The 23,577-nt window shown below is 39.2% G+C and overlaps 1 protein-coding gene across 1 annotated transcript in view; it reads left to right on the forward strand.

Moving 5' to 3' along the window:
• Positions 1–23,577, forward strand: part of CFAP54 (cilia and flagella associated protein 54) — a 291,046-nt gene that overhangs the window by 200,250 nt on the left and 67,219 nt on the right. Inside the window, exons 52-61 of the mRNA XM_043440645.1 lie at positions 2,495–2,600; positions 4,584–4,728; positions 5,545–5,702; positions 5,874–6,053; positions 6,172–6,298; positions 13,000–13,155; positions 14,439–14,544; positions 15,412–15,508; positions 21,513–21,611; positions 22,117–22,258. Of these exons, the coding sequence (XP_043296580.1) occupies positions 2,495–2,600; positions 4,584–4,728; positions 5,545–5,702; positions 5,874–6,053; positions 6,172–6,298; positions 13,000–13,155; positions 14,439–14,544; positions 15,412–15,508; positions 21,513–21,611; positions 22,117–22,258 (1,316 nt within the window). The remainder of the gene's footprint in view (positions 1–2,494; positions 2,601–4,583; positions 4,729–5,544; positions 5,703–5,873; positions 6,054–6,171; positions 6,299–12,999; positions 13,156–14,438; positions 14,545–15,411; positions 15,509–21,512; positions 21,612–22,116; positions 22,259–23,577) is intronic.

Genomic DNA, 23,577 nt, shown 5'->3' on the forward strand with positions numbered 1-23,577 from the left:
CACAACATAGCTCCTGGCAGGTGGTAAACACAGTAAACGCCAGTTACCATTTTATAAAAGATTGAAGGAAGATGAGGGAGAGGGTATCTTTTAATACAACATGTGGGTGCGTACCAAAAAAAAAAGGCTTTAAAATGTAATGAAGATCTGAGCATGTGTACATACCTTGGGAGCCTATACACAGAGACTATATACCTTCTTAGGAGTGTCCCTGGGCCCTGATGAAGACCCTAACTGACCCAAAGGAGATGGTGTACTGACCACAGCCAGGGAGGCTCTGGAAGGAGGACCAGGGAAATGACATGATCTGATTTACATCTTGAAGAGAGATTGATGTGGCCACTGGGTAGAGACGAGGACCACAGGGATGGGAGCCATATCAGACAGGCTGGCCAGGAAGTTCCCACAGCTGTCTGGCCTGGAGATGTTGGTGGCTTGGATGGAGGCATTAGCAGTAGCAGTGAAGGTAGGAAGGAGCTGCTGGAGAGTATCCAGATTTGAAGGTGAAGCCGACAGAACTTGTTGTCAGATTGAACATGGAGTGTGAGGCCAAGGGGAAGCAGTGGTGATACTGGGCTCTTGATCTGGGGTAGAGAACAGGAAGGAGGAGTAGGTTTGGAGGAGGAGGCAGAAGGGAGGAGGAGGTGGAGGGGCCCTGCTTTTAACCCATCCTGGTTTCCTAGGCCTTTTATACAGTTCATGAGGTGCTCACGCACGTGTACTGGGGTGGTATGCCATTCCCTCCTCCAGTGGGCAGAAGGTTTGCTATTCCCTTCTCCCAAGGGCGGAAGGAGAAGAGGGCGTCAGAAGATGAGATGGCTGGACAGCATCACTAATGCAACAAATGTGAATTTGGGCAAACCCCGGGAGATAGTGAGGGACAGGGAGGCCTGGAGTGCTGCAGTTCATGGGGTCACAAAGAGTCGACATGACTGGGCGACTGAGCAACAAGTTTCCTAGGGCTAGCATAACAAAGTACCTAAGACTGGGTCTTAAAACAACAGAATTTTATTGTCTCACAGTTCTGGAGGCTGACTGTCCAAAAATCAGGGCATTGGCAGGACCTCGCTCTTTTTGGCAGCTCTGGAGGGAGCCCTTCCTCACCTCTTGTTGCTGCCAGCAATCTTTGGTGTTCCGCATCATGTAGATGCATCACTCCAGTCACGGGCTGCCTTCTCCCCGTGTGTCTTCACATCAACTTCCCTCTGGGCATGTTTGTTTCTCTGTCCACGTCTGTCTTTCTGTCCAAATTCCCCCGTTTGTAAGGACACTGGTTATATTGGAATGCGGCTTTCCAGGTAACACTAGTGGTTTCCAGGTAACACCTGCCAATGCAGGAGATGCAAGAGACACGGGTTCGATCCCTGGGTCAGGAAGGTCTCCTGGAGAAGGAAATGGCAACTGTCTCCAGTATTCTTGCCTGGAGAATCCCATGGACAGAGGAGCCTGGCGGGCTATAGTCTATAGGGTCGCAAAAAGTCAGACATGACTGAAGCGACTTAGAACAGCATGTAACACATAACGACCTTGTTTTAGCTTGTTTACCTCTGTCAAGACTCTATTTACAGGTCAGAATGCATGCTGAGGCACAGAGGGTTAGGACCTCAACACGGTTTAGCTCATAACACCTCTTAAATGTGATTGTTATTTACTATTCAAGTGGAGAGATCAAGTGAGCAATTAGATAAATGGATATAGTGTCCATTTGGCTTTCATCCAGTCTGTGTATAAAGTAGCGTAACAACAAGCATTGCAGGTAGATTATTCTGCATTTGAATTTTGTTTTGGTCTAGATTTTCAAATGAGAAGACCTGTTGACATATATTATTAAAATGTTTTGAAAAAGTGTGACATCAATTATATGTATATCATCATACAGGGAAAGAGGATGGGATGATTTAAAGTGAAGAAAAACTTACATCCCAGGCAACAGGAAGTGAGAAGAGTTCCTGTCTCCTGGCTTCTATTTTCTTCATTAAGTCCATTTACCTCTTGGTACTGCTAGATACTAATTGAGCAAAAATTTTCAAGAGTTTCCAAGTGCATAGCATTAAGCAACACAGTGTTATGGCATCAAAAAAACCTGGAGAACCATATTCTGATGTATGGAAAATGCATCTGTGCTCATTTTATTAATGAGTGTGTGCGTAAATTTTGTTTTAGATCTTGGAAACATTCATTCTTTTGTTCACACTTTTCATTTAAAAATATTTTTTAACTTCTATTATGTCTGAGCCACTAGATGCTGGATTTTTGCAAGGAATAAGATAAATTAGGTGAGACTATACAGTGGTTTGCAGGCAGTTAAATAGTGTGATAAGTACCATCTTGTGGTTAAGACCACACCAGGGCACACAGACAGGGCACCTAATAGTTTTAGGTGGGGTGGGTGGGAATATGGGGAGGGTTTTTCTGGAGGAAGAGACTTAGGAAATAAGGGATAAGTGCCACAAGTGTAATAGTAATAATGTTTAAATTATATTCTCTATTTTAGTGCTGCGATAGTATTTTCCACACTTAAACTTCTCCAGGATTCAAAACTTTTTAAAAAGAAGGTAGTAGAAGATGACTCAGAGAATGGTACCTCTCCAGGAAGTTATGTATGTATGGATTTAATGTTTATCCTTATAATACTTATTATGGAATAATTATTGACATACTAGGACACTGTCTCATTATTTAAATGAAACAAAGGGGTAAAGTACTGAAAACATTGAGTTCAGAATAAAAAGATCTGTGTTTAAGTCCCATGTTGATGCTATTTATTAGTCAGTATACCTTGGGCAAGTTCCTTAAACTTTTTTAAAAGAGCTGTGTAATCTCATTTAGGAACTGATGAAATTGGATGTAACAGTGACTGAAGTCCCACCAGATATATCATTCTAGTCTTCTAGATCTGGTGTCACCAGTAAATGAAGTTGTTTCACAATACTTGGTCTTCATTTCACTTTCAATTATATTTGTTCTTTAGCATTACCAGTGTGACACGTGTGCTGTTTCCCATCTTGAATTTCTCACAATTAGATTCTTCTGCTCTTAAGCTCTCAAATCTATATGGCAACTGGTGTCTCACATTCTTTGAAATTTTATGGACTTCAATTAGACCAAGTAATTTAATAATACAGGATTGTTTAGGATTAAAATATAAAGATTCAGTACACTAAACTCTTGCTCATTTTAAAATGAATAAAATAAAGCTTAAGCTTTACTAATAAAATTGCTACTATCTAAGTCTTTACAAAACAAAACTAATTGACTCACTTCTTACTATATTAAAAGCAATATATATGCTAAAAAGCAGTCTGATTCTGAAAATTTACTTAGAGTGGTGGTTGTCAGTTGGGGGTGATTTTGCCTCTCAGGGGACATTTGCAGTGCCTAGAGACATTTCAGTTGTTCTAACTAGAGGCAATGCTAATGACATCTACTGGGTGGAAGCCAGGGATGTTGCTCAACATCCTGTAACACATGCGACGATTCCCCTACAACAAGTATCTGGCCCAGAATGTCAGTCATGCTGAGGCCGAGAAGCCCTGATTTAGATTAAGCATGACTTGGCTTTTCAACAGTAACAGGCATATAGGCGGAGATTAAGGTACATAGATAGGTATTTGTAGTAGACCCCTCATTCTAATCATGATCCTCTCCCTGGTTCTCTGTTCCCTTCTTACTCTGGTCCCAGGAACAGCTCACCCTCTCCTCCTCTGCACCTCACCCGTCAGTCTCTTTAGCCCCCATCAAGTCCAGGTCACAGCTCCTTGATAACAGATGTTGCTGACTGGTTGGAGATGGTGAACTGTCAGAGATGCACAGCAGGAAACTCCTAGAACAAAGAAGCATTGTTGTAGATGAAGTGTCTGAGATTGATAGCTCTCAGACAATTGTTAGCTCTCAATTGAAGAGCTGCTTTGTCACCTCCCTCCCATTGGTCGCTTCCTTTGTCAAGTTAAACAATAAGGATAGTAAGTCATAAAATATGTCAGCAGCACCCAGCAATATAACTTAGTCAGTTAAGACTGTGGGCTCTAAATTCAGAAAGACGCAAGTGTGAATCCTGACCTCTGCCAGAATATGATGGGGTTTAAGCAAATTGTTAGCCTCCCTAGGCTTCACTTCTCAACTCTGAAAAACAGAGAATAACAATAACTGCTCTTTGGCTTGTCAGGAGGATTAAGTGAGATAATATGTATAAAGCATGTAACACAGCCCCTGGCACGTAATAAGCACTCAATAATTAGCCAATATTGCTGTTTTTCAGCCTTTAAAATGATGGTCACAAAATCTTTGAAGGTATGGAAACTGTTGATATAGTTTGCAATGAAAAATTCAGACTGTAAATCTAGTTTTCAACAGTGGGTACACAGAGAAAAAGAAAGAACTTAAATGAGGATCAGTGTTAACAGTGATTTTACTTGTTTTTTGTGTATCTTTTATGTTTTATAGAGTGTTAAAGAATAATTTCTAAAATTAAAAATTTAATGCTATTAAATGGTATCAATGCTTCCCTTAACTTATATTTAACACTAGGCTAGAACTTGGGCATCTTTAAGTGGAAAGATAATCATCATTTTGATATTGTTTAGGCGACTGAAAGTAAAGACGACAATTTTTTAGATCCTATTTCCCTAAATTCTCGAGAATATTTCAACATTCATCTGTGGTTGAGGTGCCGCTTAGCCTTGGTGACTGCATTTGTTGCCCAGATTCGTGGCATTGGAATCGTGAAAGGTACAAATATCCTGTCTCTTCAATCAAAGCTTTCATAAAATTTAATTTTACTTATGTAACAGAGGTTTTATTGGGATGTATTTTATTATAACATTAACATTTTATAGCTTCTTAGCTTGATCTGTTTCCAGAATTTTAAAAATTGAGATATTAAACGAGGATAATCATTTTCAGCAGTTCCTTGTATCACTGAAAATGGCATATATGTTACTGATGTATGCATCGCAGGCAATGAGATATCAGAATATGAATGCCCAAGCCCTCCTGTCATCTAGGAAGGCGGCCTGGTGCAGGGGTCCAGAGAGCGGCTTCTGGAGCCACCCTGCCTTGAGTTCAAATTCTCTATCCACTACTTCCTTGCTGTGTGATCTTGGCCAAATCACTTAATCCCCCTATGCCCCAGTTTTCTCCTCTGTAAAATAGAAATAGGGTACCTACTTCATAGGATTATTTCCAGGATAAATGGGTTAAATTTCTAAAGGTCCTAGATTACAGCCTGGCACCTACAAATATTAGTACTGGCAGTGGTTCATAGTTATCTCTATGTGAGCCTATCTATTTACCCATCTCTGCCATCTCCCAAATTAAATTAATTCATGCAATATCATTATTACTTTTGCAGCATTTGAATACTCTAAAGTACTTCCCCAAAATTACATTTATTTTCAATATTTCATGTAGTTTTGTTTTCCATCTTTGTATCTTCCTTTTCTTCTATTTTATACAATATTCCTATGATAAATTTTGAGGATATTATGCTTATACAGTTTTTTCCTTTCTCGGTGCACTTTAAGTAACTGCATTTGTTTATTTTAGAAAACGATATAACAGATTATGTGAGCCTTATCAATGAAGTGTGTGTGGAGGCAAAAGCTGCAGGTGACAGGGAGCTGCAGGCTGAATTCTTGATGCAAGCTGTAATTATCGGCCTACAAGAAAAGCATTTAAAGGCAGACATCATAAAAAGCCTTCAGGTAGGAAGGCAGCCTCATCCACATTGATATTTACTGAAGGATTCTGGTTAGAATAAAAGGAGAGAGTTTAAATTTCCATTAGTTACTGCTTGTATGGCAGTCAATATGGCCAGCTCTTGTTTCAGTGAATTGTAAATGGTACCATCAGATGTAATAATTTTATTTTAATAGGAGGTAATACAGTTGCTTGAAGGACATGACTTTATTTCTCCTCGATCTCATTTGACCTTGGTGAGAAGCATGCTTTTGCTGGATGATTTAACAAAAGCTGAGAAATTCAAGGAAACTGCTTCTTCGAAAATAGAAAAATTGTATTTGTTGACTCAGTCTCACAGCATTCTTATAGAACAGGTGAGAATGCTTTACTGTCCAAAAGATTTAGAAACTTACTCTTCTTTTTCTTATTGCAGACCTTTCTTGTCTTATTAGACACATTAGCTAACTACTTATTAAAATGTTTCTTTTACAGATGATAAGTTTTGGAGAAACAATTGAATTGCCTTCATCAAACACTGACTATGCAAGTCCATTACTGCCTTTGAAAAATATTTATCTTCCTCATGTCATGTTATTGGCCAAAACAAAAATGAGAATTGGTAAGGACACTTAAACATATATTTAAGACACTGATAAAAAAGTTTAATTTATTTTCAAGCAGGCTATCTTGTGAGTGCATTTAATTTGGGGCAATATTTATGAATACCCAGATTCCATTTATTTAAAAAATAGTTGAAAAAATTATTATTAGTGCCATGTTATTCCTTGCACACAAAGGCATTTAATTAAATAGCTGGTTATACAAAGCTATTTACACAGTGTAATCCTTTAGTTGAAAAGTAGTTTGTATGGAAGGATACTTGATAGTGGAAATGTTAGAAGGCAATTATCTACTCAGTTCTTTCTTTTGCTGATGAAGGAACAGACATCTGATCACCTACCATGTGCCAGCCTCCATGTGAGGTCCTGGGAAGCTACTGGGGATGAAAACAAATGTAGTTCCTGCTCTTAACCTTGAAGATAGAGATAAATAAGTAAACAAATCATATACAGGAATGAATATTATATCATTTATCATATTATAAATATTGTATAAAACATTTTAATATTTATTCAATATTCATACATTTTTATAATATTTAGAAAATTTAATACAGCATATATTTTATAGAAATCTGCATTTGATAACAACTATATAGGAAATCTGCAAGGATATAGAAAGCTTAAATATGATGATGAGTTATGTCTATGTATGTAATTGTAATTAGTGTTAGAAAAGATGTGGATAGGGTCTATTGATAAAGAATGGCAAAGGAAGGGGTGTCTATTTAAGTACTGAATAGAATAATTGGGAAAGGCCTCTTTGGGGAGGTGGTATTTAATTCTGGACTGTAAGTATTATGCATATGCATAGTGGAATCATGAATATTGCATAGTGGAGTCATGCATAGTGGAGGCAGAGCAAGCAGTGAGTTGTAGGTTCTGAGGTCAGGACACACTTGACATATTCCAGAACTGCAAGGAGACCATTACAGCCAGAGCAGAGTGGGGTAGGGGCAGCCTAATGGGAGGAGATCAGGGAACAGTTTATGTTTCAGAGGATTACCCTGGCTGCTGGGTGAAGAATAGATTGGAGGATAGCCTGAAGCCAGCCAAGAGAGGACCTGATTGTAGAAGGTAGACCAGTAAGCCAGAGGTGTGTATATGTATGTGTATATATATGTGTGTGTGTGTGTGTGTGTGTGTGTGTGTGCGTGCACGGGCTCAGTTGCTCAGTCATGTCTGACTTTTTGTGGCCCCATGGACTGTAGCCTGCCAGGCTCCTCTGCCCATGGGACTTTCCAGGCAAGAGTACTGGAGTGGAGTGCCATTTCCTTCTTCAGGGGATCTTCCTGATTCAGAGATCGAATCAGCGTCTATTACATTTCCTGCATTGGCAGGCAGATTGTTTACCATATAACTCCTAGGAAACCAGTATTGCTACCCTTCACAGGAGCTCACAGACACTGTTGACCCAAAGCTATGTGCCTCTAGCTCCAAGGCTCTTGTCTGTCTCAGAGGGCTGAAAATCTTGTAACAGCTCTCTTTGTTCTAACCTATATTAATCATGCCTTAAAAAAAAAAAAAAAAAGAAAGAAAGAAACATATATCTGGGGCTTTCCTGGTGGCTTAGTGGTAAAGAATCCACCTGCCAGTGCATGGGTACAATCCCTGATCTGGAGAGATCCCACAAGCCACCAAGCAGCTAAACCCATGCCCCACAGCTATTGAGCCTGTGTCTGGAGCCTGGAGCTGTGACTGCTGAGTCCCACCTGCCCTAGAGCCCATGCTCTCCAGCAAGAGAAGTCACCACAGTGAGAAGCCCCTGCAGTGCAAGGGGCTAGAGGGTAGCCTCCACTTAGCACAACTAGAGAAAAGCCAGCGCAGCAACAAAGACGAAACACAGCCAAAAATAAATAAATAAATAAATAAAATTATTTTTTAAAATGTATTCCTGATGCTTTGACGTCCGGAGTCTTGCTGACCAGGGAGGGACTTCTCCTCTCAGGGTTAGCCAGTTCTTAGAGGTTAATTAACCACTTTCCTGGGATGGTGACTTTTATATGCAAACCAGCTTTTCCAGCCCACACCCAGAACCTTTAGTAAGTTTGCTGGGTTCCTACCCTTGGGGCCAATATTTCTCTGCCCTAATCACCCTAGAGACAAATATACACTACTAGCAGAGATCACTGAAATTATATAAACTAGCCAATCCTAAACCTTAGTCTGCTTACACTACCCACCCACTCCTTTCCACAAAAAACACAATAAAGACTCTTGCCCACATTTTCCCCTTGCGCCTCTGTTACCCTGTCCAAGCTCGCTCTTCTTGCCACACAACAGGCTGATATATCAGAGACAAGGTGTTGAGGCAAGGAATACGACTTTAATCAGAAAGCCATCTGACCGAGAAGATGACAGACTAACGTCTCAAAATAGCCATCTTATCGGAGTCTGGATGCCACTATCTTTTATGGAACACAGAGCAGGGTGGGGTGAGGAACTAAAGTAAAGAGGCCATTCGTCTTGCAAATATCTGCTGGAATGGCCAACCTCACAGAGTACGTGCATTTAATTTCTACCTTTCTGTAGCCGTCTACAGTGGATAGGACCAGGGCGTCTCCCTGAACAAAGGCACTTTGGCTTCACATTCAGACAGAGTGGCGGTGTCCCCTGAGGCAGACCATTGTGTATGGTCACTGTGCTTTTAATAAGCAAAAGCAGTAGGAAGCAGGGGTTAAACCGAAGAAGCAGACCCAGCGGGAGCAGGGTTTTGCTCCTCCCTGGAGCACCTCTGCCTCCTGACTGGCCCTCACGCTGCTCTGGGCTGCCCTGCTGGCGCGTGTGCCCAGGTCCTCCTGAGAACTTTGAGCAGAAAGAAGCCATTCTTTTCAGTGGCGATCATCTCCTGACCTGCTGACCTTGTCACACTTGAATAACCGCCAAACCAACATTTTGGAGCTCACCACTCACCTGCTGGGCCCCACTTACGTCCCGTTCCAGCAGCTGCTCAGCTCAGGAGAGGCTGGTGATTGGACTAGAGTTGGGGAGGGAGGGTAACAGAAGTGTGTTCAAACTGCCCGGAATCTTTTCCCCTTACTCCCCTTCTTCTCCTCCTCATCATGATTATTATTATTTTATGATTATCATCATTTATGAATTTTATTGCTGTAGGGAAATCCATTCACCCCTATTATTAATGTTTCCTTATTTATGAAATCAGGCTAGCCTAGCTGACCTGCAGAATTCCTGTCCTGTTCACTGATCCCATGAGAGCTATTTTCCTACATTTTTAGCCCACAATTTATATTATCAATATATTGGATTTCTACAAGAACTTAAAGCACAGATTGTGTTAAGTTGTGCAGATTGTGTTAAATGAATTCTCTGCTCTCCTGCCTTGCTAATCCTGAAGATGTGTCACCACTCAGTGGCTATACTGCTGCTGATTTTTAGACTCCCTTGAAGCAGAACAGCTTGCTTTCTGTTATGTTATATTAAATACCAACTTAAAGAACAAAAACCAAAAGCAGCTCTTCTGTCAAAACAACATCAGCTTCACAACATCTTTTTCACAGTCTTGATGTTTATTGCAAAAAGGAGCGCTTCAATATTATGAAGCATAAAAATCCTCTGATTTGATGTTTCTCTACAGTTTTCCTTTACAGTGATAGTATAGATTGCATTGCAAGAACAGAGGAACTTAGGTTATTTTTTTCTTTGTGAAAACCTCTTACAGAGAAAGACATTTTGAGATTATTTTTCTAAAACAACAAAAAGATAAGTATCATGATTATTAAAGATTATTTTTCCCATTAATGACTGAACCTAGAGCTTCCTTATTAGTTGAAGAAATAGATTACTGATTGAAGAAAGGTTCAAGAATAATGCTGGGGAGTGGGACTATAACTGGGAGCCATCATCTTTGCCTTCAAAGGATCTGTTATCTAGTTAGGGAGAGAGAGAGAAAAGTCAATTTCTGTAACAATTCTTTTTCTAGTTTTAACAAAAACATAGAAAACAAGTACTATTATTACATGTCAGTACTTATTTATAGTACTGTAGTACACATTGTGGAGAAGGCAATGGCACCCACTCCAGTACTCTTGCCTGGAAAATCCCAGGGACAGAGGAGCCTGGTGGGCTGCAGTCCATGGGGTTGCTGAGTCGGACACGACTGAGCGACTTCACTTTCATTTTTCACTTTCATGCATTGGAGAAGGAAATTGCAACCCACTCCACTACTCTTGCCTGGAGAATCCCAGGGACAGGGGAGCCTGGTGGGCTGCCGTCTATGGGGTCGCACAGAGTCGGACACGACTGAAGCGACTTAGCAGCAGTAAACATTGTACATGTATATAAGTGCCTCAATGACATGAAGAGACTTGATTTTTTTGTTTTATGTTAATAAACAGTTGTAGTGTATTTTGAAACAATAAGCAAGACATGTAAGAATGGGAGAGGTATTGAGATGTGAGGTGGTATAGGACAAATGGTATTAGCATATCCTTCTTGCCTGCCATCTGATCATTGGTGGTGATTATTGGGTTTAAGAGCATGGACTCTGGAGAAAGAATTCTGGTCCAGTTCCCTCCAGGAAATCACTCCACTCCTCTGTGTGTTCAGTTTCCTCTCTCATAAGATGTGGGTAAGAAAAGTACCAATCTCACGGGATGAAGTGAGCGGGCTGTGTAGCACGTTTAGAAAGGCACCTGGTTTGTGCTCAGAACTTCACAGGTGTCAGCCATTCTCATTGTTCCGTGCCAGGCCTCCTTCCTCTCTTAGGGAGCCCCAGGAAGCAAGCCTTATAGTTTCTTCATCTCCATTTCTTAGCAAAGTGCCTTGTCCAGAGGAAGGGCTGTGTGACTTCTCCTTGGATCAGAGAGAGAGGGAGGGAGAAAGACCCTTTCCCCCACCATCCTTCTACTCAAATAGCTCATTCGTAAACTACACATTTACAAAAAAAAAAAAAAAAACCCTAGGCTTCTTAAAAACTCTTTGTAGGGCCTGGCATCTTGGATTTCAAATTTTTAGAACTCAAAGAAACCTCTGATAGTTTCTGGTTCTGCTGCCTCAGTGCTCAGTGGCATGTAGGGACCACTCAGAGCCTCTGGTGACACAGTAACTCCAATGCCTGGCTTGTGCCCAGCATCCAGCTGGAACCCAGAGTTGTATCATTCTGCAACTCTACACTGCCTTTCTCTTCACACTCCCCCTACTATGCCTGTTAAGCTATTCTATCAATACAGCTTTCCCACCCAGTTGCCTTTTACTTTTATCTCAACATTTTTCTTCTTTAAACGTATCAAAGGTGATCACAGTTGCCCGCCTTGGTGGCCGTCCTCAGTAGGCAGGCATCCTGACCTTTCTCAGGTCTGGCCCAGGGCTCCTATAACCTGCTACCACAGTGTCCGGGCTTTCACTGCCTACACAGTCAACCACGCGGTATTTTGATTGCCTGTCTGACCGTTCACAGTCCCTGTTAGACATTAAGCTCCAGGGTCTCTCTCTTAAGGGGTTTGCTGCAGAGTCATGGTTTAGGGTATGGGTCCTGGCGCTGGACTGCCTAGGTTCAGATTGTGTGATTTTGGGCAATTTACTTAAACTTAACTGTGCCACTGCTTTTTCCTCTGTAACATGAGCATAATAATGATATCCACTCAGAGTTGGAAGGATTGCATGAGATAATGCATATGTATTTGGGATGGTACCTGGTATTGTAGGAACCTTAGTTCTTATTTTCCACTTTTCTCTTTCTTATCCAGTGCCTAAGAATTCAGAAAATATTTGTGGACTAAATGTCTGTCTGTCTTTGAGGTGATTAGAAATTAAATCCTATGCCCCTTCAATAATACAATAATCCTTTATTATGTTAAGAAGTGATGGGACCATACCAGAAGTGTGACATGAGGTCTTTGTCCGTAATGGGTTTGCCAACAAGTTGTAATGAGAAAATATGCAATGTGAGGAACCACTATAGAACTGAATAGAAATTACTGCCTATTAATATATGCAGATTTTATTGGGAACAACATAAAACTTTATAAAACTTCCCAGTGTTTCACTACTAACAACCTTATCTCTGGAACCCAGAAGTTATGTAGAGCATTGTGAATTTTTAGAACCGGAAAAAGACTCAAGAGATTATTCTTCATCTTATAAATGAGAAAAATGTTGAAATTTATCAAAGACCAAGTTCCAAAAGGCTGTTGTTTATAGTTCATTGAAATATTTGGGTACTGAGTTTCCTTAAAGTGTTTCTTCAATGCTAAAAACTAAAGACACCTAGAATTCTATTCTTTTTTTTTTTTGGCCTTGCTAAGGGCTTATGGGAGCTCATTTCCTGACCAGGGGTTAAACCCAGGGCACAGCAGTGAAAGCCTGGAATCTTAACCACTAGGCTACCAGGGACCCTCCTCCGCCCACACACCCAGACTTCTTAACTGCACCTATGGTGAGAGGAGTCTGTTAACTGGGAGGTTGGGTATGAATGGGGGTGTGTGTGTGCTGTCAATTCATTTGCGTCCGACTCTGCAACCACATGGACCTTAACCTGCCAGGCTTCTCTGTTCGTGGGTTTCTCCAGGCAAGAATACTGGAGTGGGTTGCCATGCCCTCCTCCAGGGGATCTTCCCGACCCAGGGATCGAACTGGCATCTCCTGCATTGCAGGAAGGTTCTTTATACTAGCACCACCTGCGAAGCCCTTGTTATGAACACTATGTGTATTTCTCCCTCTTAATCTAATGTCTTTCTTTTAGGACATACAGTGGCCAAGCAAGTATATTATACCAGTAAAAAGAAGGATTCTTCAAAGTGGTTACCTGCCCTTCATTTTTTTGAAATAGCTTTGAAGCTCGCTAGGACATCAGGAACAGAAGAACATGAGGTGGAAGCTGAAATCTTTTTTCAGAAAGGTAAGATGTATTTGGGGTCACAACTATGATAAAGTTTGGTGAAACTTTTTTTCCTATTAACAAAAGACTTCTTAAAAATCTGGTCACTGATTATATTAAATGTTGATTTTACAAAGGGTGTGGTGTTGATAAACACCTTGATGTCTCTGCCAAACTGGTTTTGGATAAAATGAACATGCTTATATTAAGTTTACATCTAGAAAGGGAAAAAAGACTCCTATTTTCATTTCTTTTATAAACAACTGGCTTTCCTTACACAAAGTTTCACGTTTGACACAAAAATCTCATTATCAGTCATTTAGCTATGAAAAATGTTACTTAAAGAATGCTTAGGAGATATTTTTATGCATAATTTCATTACTTAGCTGAAATAGCCAGTTTCTATAAAAGATACCTATCCATTTAAATAGCTATAGCATATCTGTACTTATAACTTACAATACACATTTGCATAATGCATTCATATAACTTTGTTGTGGCCATTTTAGCCCTGAGAGAAGTGATGATGACAACTGGTATCATTTATTGAACATCTACTAGGTATAAAGCACTGTAATCAGTGTGTTACATCTCATATTGCCAGTTCCTACAATAGCTCTACAAGGTAGGCATGATCAATCCTGGTTGGCAGATGGGGGCAGTCTGGGTAAATAGCCATCTATATGTCAAGAGCTACTAAATGCCCAGATGTGAACTTCACATGAGGTGGCTCTATGCTCTGTCCACATGCTGCATGGAAACTGTCAATCCTTTTCATAGTGATTATGAGATTTCTCTTTCCAGTCCTTCTGGCTATAGAAGTAGCATTCCAGCGCCCGGCTTTTGAAGGCTGCAGCTCACCATGAGGGAGGGGGAGCTGTGTGCACACGAGAGCATTTGCATCATCTGTGTTGGTTTTCCAGTGTTTGCTGATTTTCTAGGATTTGTTTCTAGCAAAGGTGTTTCCTATGATGTCTGCAGTGATGGAGGAAAGAAGAAAATGGATGTAGATTAAAGGAATGCACTGCAGGAGGAAGTGAGAGCACAAAGTAAGGAAATGGAAGGAAAATAGGATGATAACACTTGTGTCTGAACAGTGAAAGGAGGCAGGGGAGCCTTGAGGTGCCCAGGGAAGGAAGCAGCAGCTCTTTCCCCGATGGCATACCTTCCAGCAGGAAACAAGAGATGGACACACAAGGAGAGCACATCCAGTTTTCCAAATTTCCAGCGTAAAATATTTGTTCTGAAGTCCTCAATGGTAGAAAAAAGAAAATCGATCTTTGTATATCCTTTTTCTCTTTCAGGCAAAATAGAATGTCAAATATTGATGGAAGAGAAACCTCCAACTTTGCAACTTGAGAGTCTGTTTGAAGCTATACAGCTAAGCTTGAGACATGATCAAAATTCAGGGTAAAAAAAGAAAAGACCTTTCCATTATCACAGTATGTGTTTGGATTTGAGTGCCGTGTTCTGGGTGTATGTTGAAATGACTGGGACACTCTCGTGGCAGGGCTAGTTTGGGGTGTCCACTGTCCACCTGGCTCACTGACTTCCTTTTCAAGCTCGTTGCTTGGGGCTCCTCCCCACGGCTCCGTTCTCAGTGAGAGGTGATGACAGCAGTTAGCCTGGTGACATACTGGACTGAAAATCACTCTGGGCTACACTCAGCTTGCTCTCCTGCCAGTCCCAGGATGCAGGAACTTCCACCGGATGTGAACCTGTATCGAGGAGGGGTTTGTCACGCTGGTTCATCAGTGCCAAGGCTGGCCAGCTCAATTCTATATAATGACTTACTGCACGGATTTAAATGACCCTGTCTGACAGGTTTGAGAGTGGACACAGCCCTCACCCACACCGAGTCGTGGCTTTCAGCGTAACTCTGTGTGTCTGTTTAGGATCTGATCAGTGTAGGAGGGTCGAGACAGAGACCTGTTTGCCAGGTGGGTCTCTGCAGGCTGACTGTCACTTCTGTAGTGCCTCGTGTGCTGGAATATTCCAGAATGGCCTTGATGCTGGACTTCCTTGCAGTCATGGCAGGAGGACAGCCCAGGACAAGGAAGAACACGCAGCTGTCTGTGAGAGCTTCTGATTTCAGTAGGGAGGAATTTAAGCACCAGTGTTTAAGCCACAGGTGCTATGAAAAAAGGGTCAGTTTGGAACAGATGCTAGTTTTGCCTGTTTTTACCTTCATTTGCTCAGAAATTGTTGTCACATGATACAAAATGATGCTTATGAGTAGTGAGACTATGTAGTAAGTACAGTGTTTTATTGTTTTAGGTTGATAAGAGACTCCTACCTTGAAATAGCCTTATTATTTTTACACATGAAGAAGTCAAAGAGCAAACTTTCAGTGTCACCATTGACGATTATTAAGGTAATAAATGATTTTATTAGAAATATAAAGTATTAAATGTAAAGTATATTGCCTTTTAGCTTGCTTATTTTGCTACCTCTGGTATGGATATAAAGAGACATTTTTCTTTGTGACTTGGAGGAATTAATTCATTATTTTAAGCTCATACTCATATTTAGGTACCTCTTTGGACATTTTTACATAAGATTCTGGAAATGGATTTCATTTGGAGATTTTTGCCTGTTAAAATATTATCCATTAAATGTAGGTGCATATAAATATGCTCAGTCATTGGGATTGATCAGGTGTTTGCAGGAAATGACACATTGCTTAAGCTGATAGACGAGTGTGGTTTTCATTACTGATGTGGCTGGCAAACAGATCATCTTTTGATAAGAAACGTCACTCATTCATTTATCACGTATCTATTGAGATGTCCTATGACCAGACCGTATTCTGGAAGGTGACAGAGCAGGTCCAGGACAATCTGAGTGCTTGTCCCCATGCACTTCCTCTTCAGTGGAGGGAGACAGGCAGTAAACCTGTAAAGGAGGAAGGGTGGGAGGGAGTGAGGGAGGAAGAGAAGAGAAGGGAGGTTGGGGGTATTTTAGGTGGGGAAGTTTAGGATTAAGAAATAACTTGAGTTGGTGGGATTGTGAATGACTGCAGTGGAAAGAGGTGAAAAGTGAGATTTGATCATTTGGGAGGGAGCCTTGCAGGGGGGCAGAGGCATGCACTCCATCGAGCGGTGCTTCCAAATAAGGGGCAGAAACATCTCCAGGGATCCTGTGATCCTGTTGAGGTCAGAGGTTCAGCCTTTCTCAGGAGCTCCTAGAAATGCCAATGCTGCTGGTCTGTGGACCACACCTGAGTACCCAGGATTCAGACAGGGAGATTTTCTTTCTTTTTTTAAAAAATTAATTAACTAATTTTAATTGAAGGCTAATTACAACATTGTAGTGGGTTTTGCCATACATCGACATGAATCAGCCGCAGGTGCAAATGTGTTCCCCATCCAGAACCCCCTCCCACCTCCCTCCCCATCCCATCCCCCAGGGTCATCCCAGTGCACCAGCCCTGAGCACCCTAGACAGGGAGATTTTCTAGGCAGGAAGTTGGGTGGGGAACTTTGTTTTAATTTTTTTTTAACTTGGTTTTTATTTTTCAAAAAATACTATCTAATTGTTTATTCTGTAGATTTCAGTAGGCTTTATATATTTCATTCTCATTAAATAATCCTCTGACCCACCAAAAAATCTCTCCAGAAAATTTTGATGTCAAATCTCTAATCTTTGAGACAACATAAACATGATTTAAATCCTGTAGACAAATAGGCTTTCAGTCAGTTGGAACAACTTAAATGGTTGCTGCCTTAGGTGGGTAACAGCTATTTTTTTTTTTTTCATCAAAATGATTACATAGAAAACTTACTTTTGTGATATGATACACATCTTTACATCCAATAAGAGAAAACAGAAATCTTTGTTTCCATGGCAATTTGCAATGCAGATTAATAAGATGCTAGGATAAAAAATATATCACCTTTTGGGCCTTCTCTAGGGAGCTGTTCATAATTAGGAGCTTAAACAAATAAGACTTGAGTGAAAGAATAGTACAGCTCCAGTGACTGAACAGCAGCAACACACAATATGAGCATTATTTTCCGTATATCTTGACACAGCATAAATATTTTAGCAAGACCTACAATTATTAGACACACAGAAAACAGTCAAAAACAACAAAAATTCATCTAGGCATATTCAGACCATTGAAATAGAACATTTAAAATATGTCCTAGTAAAGACAATTGCTATATAGATACTGAAAAGAAAGCATTATTGTTTCACTGATATGGAGTCTGGAGTATAGTGACTGTCAGCCTGGTTGGGTTGGAGTCCCAGCTTCATGACGCACTATTAATACCAGTGGGACCGAAGCCTTTCTAACCCAAGTTTCTGTATCTGTGAAATGAAGGTGAGGGTACTTACCCCTTAGAGTAGCTAGGAAAATTAAGTAAAATAAAAGACTTGGCACATAATAAGTACCCAAAAGAAACCCAAAAAGAGGTGAGGGGACTATCCTTTATCATTATGTAACTCTGACTAGACTCCAACATTGTATCTTTCTGAAGGATTTTGTACATAGTAGGTATCCAATAGTTATTTGTTAGTTGAACTATTTCTTGAACATTCATTCATGTATTCATTTGTCAAACAAACACTTATTGAGTGCTCAATGTATGCCAAGCATGTTACTCTCTTCCCCTAAGAAGCACAGAGGAGCAAAGGAAAGAAATAATTGTATTGTGATGTTCTGAGGCCTATAATAAGATAGGTCAAGTAGGGAAGTGGAGCAAAGTAGCTAATTCTGCTTTGGGGGAATGTAAGAGAAAGCTTTACAGATGAGATGAGTTTTGGAGGATAAGTAGAAGTTTTCCAAGGAATTGAGAGAAAAAATAGTCCAAAGAGAGAGATTATCAAATACATGTTTAGAAAATAGATTTATTGAAGCATAAATTATATCTGTGAAATTAACCTATTTTAAGAGTGCAATTCATAGATGTTTAATAATTTTACATGTTGTGTTAACTATCATCACCATCCAGTTTTAGAACATCTCCCTCATCTTCAAAAGATCCCAAGTGCCCATTTGCTGTCATTCCCATTTCTACCTCTAGTCCCAGGTAGCCATTAGTCTGTTTTCTGTCTCTGTAGATTTATCTTTTCTGGATAGTTCACTTAAATGGAATCATACAGTATGTAATCTTTCATGCCTGCTTCTTTCATGCGGCATCATGTTCCTGGGGGTCACCCATTTTGTAACATGTAACAATATTTGTTCCTTTTACTTCTGAGTAGTGTTTCTTTATATAGTTTTATTACCTTTTCTTGATTCATTCAACTGGAGCTGGATATATGAATTGTTGCCACTTTGGGCTATTATGAATTATGCTTTGAATATTCATATATAGATTTAAATATTTTAAACTTTATTTTTAATTGGAGGATGGCTGCTTTACAATAATGTGTTGGCTTCTGCCAGACAACAACGTGAATCAGCCATGAGTATACACATGTCCGCTCCTTCTTGGACCTCCCCTAACCCCTACCCCGTCCCACCCATCTGGGTTTCGCAGAGTACCACGCTGAGCCCCCTGTGTTATGCAGTAGCTTCCTTTTAGGGGTCTGTTTTACATATGGTAACGTGTATGTTTCAGTGCTACTCTCTCAATTCCAGATACAGATTTTCTATGTGAAGGTGTTTTCAATTCCTTTGGGTGTATACCTAAGAATGGGACTTCTGGGTCATACTTCAGCTCTTTGTTTAGCCTGTTGATGATCTGTTACATTGTTTTCCTAAGTGCTGTACCATTGTGTATTCCTACCAGCAGTGTATGAGGGTTTCAGTTTCTCCACATCCTTGCAAGCAGTTGTTATTATTTATCTTTTTGATTGTAGCCATCCTAGTGGGTATTAAGCAGTATTTCATTAGGATTTTGATTTGCATATTCCTAATGGCCATTTGTATATCTTCTTTAGGACAATATCTACTCAAATCTTTTGCCCATAAACTAAATTGAGTTATCTTTTTATCATTGAGTTATAAGACTTTTAAAACATATGTATTCTAGATATATGTCCCTTATCAGATATATAATTTATAGGTATTTTTTCGAGTTGATGGCTTGTCTTTTCATGCAATTAATGGTATCTTTAGAAACAAGAGTTTTTACTTTTAATGAGGTACAGTTTATCTTTTTTTATATATATTTTGTGGTTTTAGTAGCACCTTACCTAACCCCAGATTTTGAAGATTTTCTCCTGTGTTTTCTTCTAAAAGTTTTTTAGCTTTAATGCTTAAGTCCATCATGGTACATTTTGAATTAAGTTTTGTGTAAAGTGTGAGGTAAGGCTCTAAATTCATATTTTTGCACATAGATATTAATTTGTCTGAGCATCACTTGTTGTAAAGACTATCTTTTCTTTATTGAATTGCCTTGGCTCCCTTGTCAAAAACTTTATTGATCAAAAGTATAAATATTTATTCCTAGACTTCCAATTCTATTCCATTGATCTATAATTCTACCTTTATGTGAGTATCCACTGTCTTGATTACTGTATGGCTTGTAGTAAGTTTTTTGAAATTGGAAAGTATCTGTCTTCCAATTATGTTCTTCCTTTTCAAAGTTATTTTCCCTTTGAATCTTTTCCATTTCTTCTTCATTTTAGAATCTGCTTGTCAGTTTCTGCCAAAACGCAGAATTTTGGTACAGATTATGTTGAATCTACAAGTAATTTGTGGACATTTGGCATGTTAACAATTTTGAATCCTCAATTCATGTATACGAACTCTCTTCATTTATTTAGATATTAATTTTTCTTGATAGTATTTTTTTACTTTTCAGTATGCACATTTTATACATTTTTGTTAAGATTATTTCTATCATGAATGGGTATTTTCTTAATTTCACTTTCAGATTGTTCATTGCTGATACAATTGATTTATGAATATTGAGTTTTGTATTTTGTGACCTGGCTAAGCACATTTATTAATTCTAGAGGAGTGTGTGTGTGTGTGTGTGTGTATCTTGGGATTTTCTACATATAGGATCATGTTCCTTGCAAACAATTTAACTTCATTTCCTATTCTAGATGCATTTTTAAATTTTTCTTACCTGTTTGTATAGGCTAGTATCTCATATGCAGTGTTGAACACCTCCCATGTAAAAAATGCCCATCATATTTTTTTTCCTGTTTCCATTCTGAGCTCAAGTTTGACCTCAATAAAACCTTCCTTTCAATTCAAAATGAACTTTCTTTTTTGAATGTCTGTGTCACTAATTGTTCATACAATATAGTTACTTAATGTTATTCTATACTCAATGCCTATTAGCCTTGTGTCCAGAATTAAATAGGTAAATTGCCCAAGGTTATAGTCAGTAAGCTGGCAGTGGCCACCCCAGAGCCTAAGCAGTGTTATTACAGCTAGTGAGGATGGTCTTCATATTTGGAATAGGGCTACTTTGCTTAGATTTTAGATTCCCCATGGACCGATCTCTCCAGGTATCACCTGTCTCCAAGTTTAACACTTGATCTAGTCACATTTGTGCATTGTTTTTCCTGCTAGGCATCAGCTTTACTCATTGCTTTTCCTTTTCTTTTTTTCCTTTTTCTTTTTCTTATTGCCAGAAGTAAAAAATGTATTTTTGTTATTGCTTATTTTATTGTTGAAGATCTAAAAAACTCAGGCAAAATATGAACATCAACAAATAGTTATTCCAGATTAGTTGAATCTTTAAATTTGACTATTAATACTTTAAAAATGTAAAACAGACAGCTACTATGTTGCTGGCAAGGTTTCTGTTTACTTCTGTGTTACTGACTTTTTTATATTTAAAAGCTGAACACACATGCCACACACGCAGACCCTCACAGTGCACGCATCTCTGTTCATTGTCACTTTTTGCTATTCTTAGAACTTCATGATTACAGTCATCCTTTTAACAGTTCTGTAGTTAGAAAGCTGATGGCAAATACCTATCCAAAATCTTTAAGTAGTATTCCTATTTCTGACATCTTTACACACAATACATATTCAATTTATAGATATTCTGTTAAAATGGTAAATAACACTTAAAATGCCATTTCTGTTTATTTTATTGATATTCAAATAATGTAAGCTCATCTAGAAAATCACACAAAAAAGTTAAATATAATTAAATTACCCATAAAACCTGGGATAACCACTGTTGACAATTTTCTCTGTTTGTGTATACAGAGAAATATAGATGTACCTATCTTTTAAAAAATGGGATCATACTTTGCATGTTATTTTGTAACCTACACTTTTCTTTTGCTAATATGATTAGGATATCTTCATGTTGATAGATGCATGTACATTATTATTCTTAATGGCTACACAATGTTACACTAAAATCTCATCTTCAGAAGATTAGAAAATCTATCATTAAACTTTATGATTTCTTTATCTGTCTTTATCATAAAATATTTGCCATATTTTGTAGGCTCTTCCCAGAAGGCATAGTTCTATTAAAGAACCAATAATAAATAAACATGAAATGTACAGTTCATTTGCCTGGATTGCAATAAGAGCTGCTGCACAGGTTGGTGTGATTTTTATTTAATTCTTCTCTTTACTGTCACATCTGTTAAGACAACACAATCTATTTATTCAAGAGAAAGAAAAATTTCACATTCTTTGAGATTTGTGCCAATGATATTTCTTTGGGGCGATTAGAAGTGCTCTTTATATGTGTAGTGTTTTTAATCTCTATTAGCCAGACTTGGTTTTGTTTGTTTCAACTTTTCTTTAATGAAAGTATTGACAGATAACACATGTGCACGTATTTGGGGAAATATCTGTCACAGCTAGGTGAGGGAGCCTATTCAGAGTGACTTATTTATTGATTCAATTGTCAACAATCATGATTTGTTTGACTATGATGCATAGTACATGCAGAGGATCACATATTGTTTTTCAGATTGTGTTTATTTTTCCTCCAATGTATACCAAATGTTATGAATTTGCTTTTTCACATTCTTCACCTAATGGATATCTATGAATCAAAAAGCTTGCATTTATGAATTCTAATTATGCATTAATTTTAGGTCAGTGAGGCTGTGCTGGCAATTAATCTACTTATTGGAAAGAAGAATGCTAGAACTGATAAAGTTAGCCAAGGGGCATTATCAAATATCCCAGAATTTGCTTCCATGGATCTTTTGTCTTCATACACAGATTATTTACTTGGTATGTGTGGATGTTGGGCATTTTATATACATATAATGTATAATCAAGTTTCAAAGATTTAATTCTAGAGATTTGTTGGCTTTAAAACAACAATGGTTTGGGAAACCTCTAAGACCCTGAAAGGGCAAATCTTAGGGTATAGCTGCTAAAACACAGAGGCCCCTGCTTGCTATATGTACATATATGTTATTCCATTCACTGCTGCATTTCAGGTGCAGGGTTGTGTGGGGAAAAAATGATGTTTCCTGATGGCCTGTTTATTTTCCAGTTCACACATTTCAAGTGAAACTTTGTGGGATTATTTATTTGAGAGACCTTCTCCGAGCCTCTGTAATGTGTACCTACTCTTACACTCAGATATAGCTCCCTGTTTCTTTTCTTAGTTCTTTTATATTTGTGTGTGTGTGCTTTTGCATGTTTAAGCTTTTTCTCTTATTAAACTATCATCAGCTTCCTGAGGGCAGGGAAGTTAGCTATTTGATTTGCTAAGGGCTCTCCTTAGAGACAATGGAGACGATGGAAACAAGAGACAAGAAGAAACAGTGGAAACAGTGAGACACTTTGTTTTCTTGGGCTCCAAGATCACTGCAGATGGTGACTGCAGTCATGAAATCAAAAGATGCTGTCTCCTTGGAAGAAAAGCTGTGACCAGTCTAGATAGCATACTGAAAAGCAGAGCCATTGCCTTGCCGACAAAGGTCCATCTAATCAAAGCTATGGTTTTTCCAGTAGTCATGTATAGATCTGAGAGTTGGACCATAAAGAAAGCTGAGTCCTGAAGAATTGATGCGTTTGAACTGTGGTGTTGGAGAAAACTCTTGAGAGTCCCCTGGACTGCAAGGAGATCCAGCCAGTCCATCCTAAAGGACATCAGTCTTGAATATTCATTGGAAGGACTGATGCTGAAGGTGAAACTCCAATACTTTGTCCACCTGATGCAAAGAACTTGCTCATTTGAAAAGACCCTGATGCTGGGAAAGACTGAAGGCAGGAGGAGAAGGGGACCATCTTCTTTTTTTTTTTTTTTTTTAAATTTTTTTATTAGTTGGAGGCTAATTACTTCACAACATTTCAGTGGGTTTTGTCATACATTGATATGAATCAGCCATAGATTTACACTTATTCCCCATCCCGATCCCCCCTCCCACCTCCCTCTCCACCCGATTCCTCTGGGTCTTCCCAGTGCACCAGGCCCGAGCACTTGTCTCATGCATCCCACCTGGGCTGGCGATCTGTTTCACCATAGATAGTATACATGCTGTTCTTTTGAAACATCCCACCCTCACCTTCTCCCACAGAGTTCAAAAGTCTGTTCTGTA

This window comes from Cervus canadensis, chromosome 21 (genome assembly GCF_019320065.1).
Source record: "Cervus canadensis isolate Bull #8, Minnesota chromosome 21, ASM1932006v1, whole genome shotgun sequence".
In the NCBI taxonomy this organism is placed as follows: Eukaryota; Metazoa; Chordata; class Mammalia; order Artiodactyla; family Cervidae; genus Cervus; species Cervus canadensis.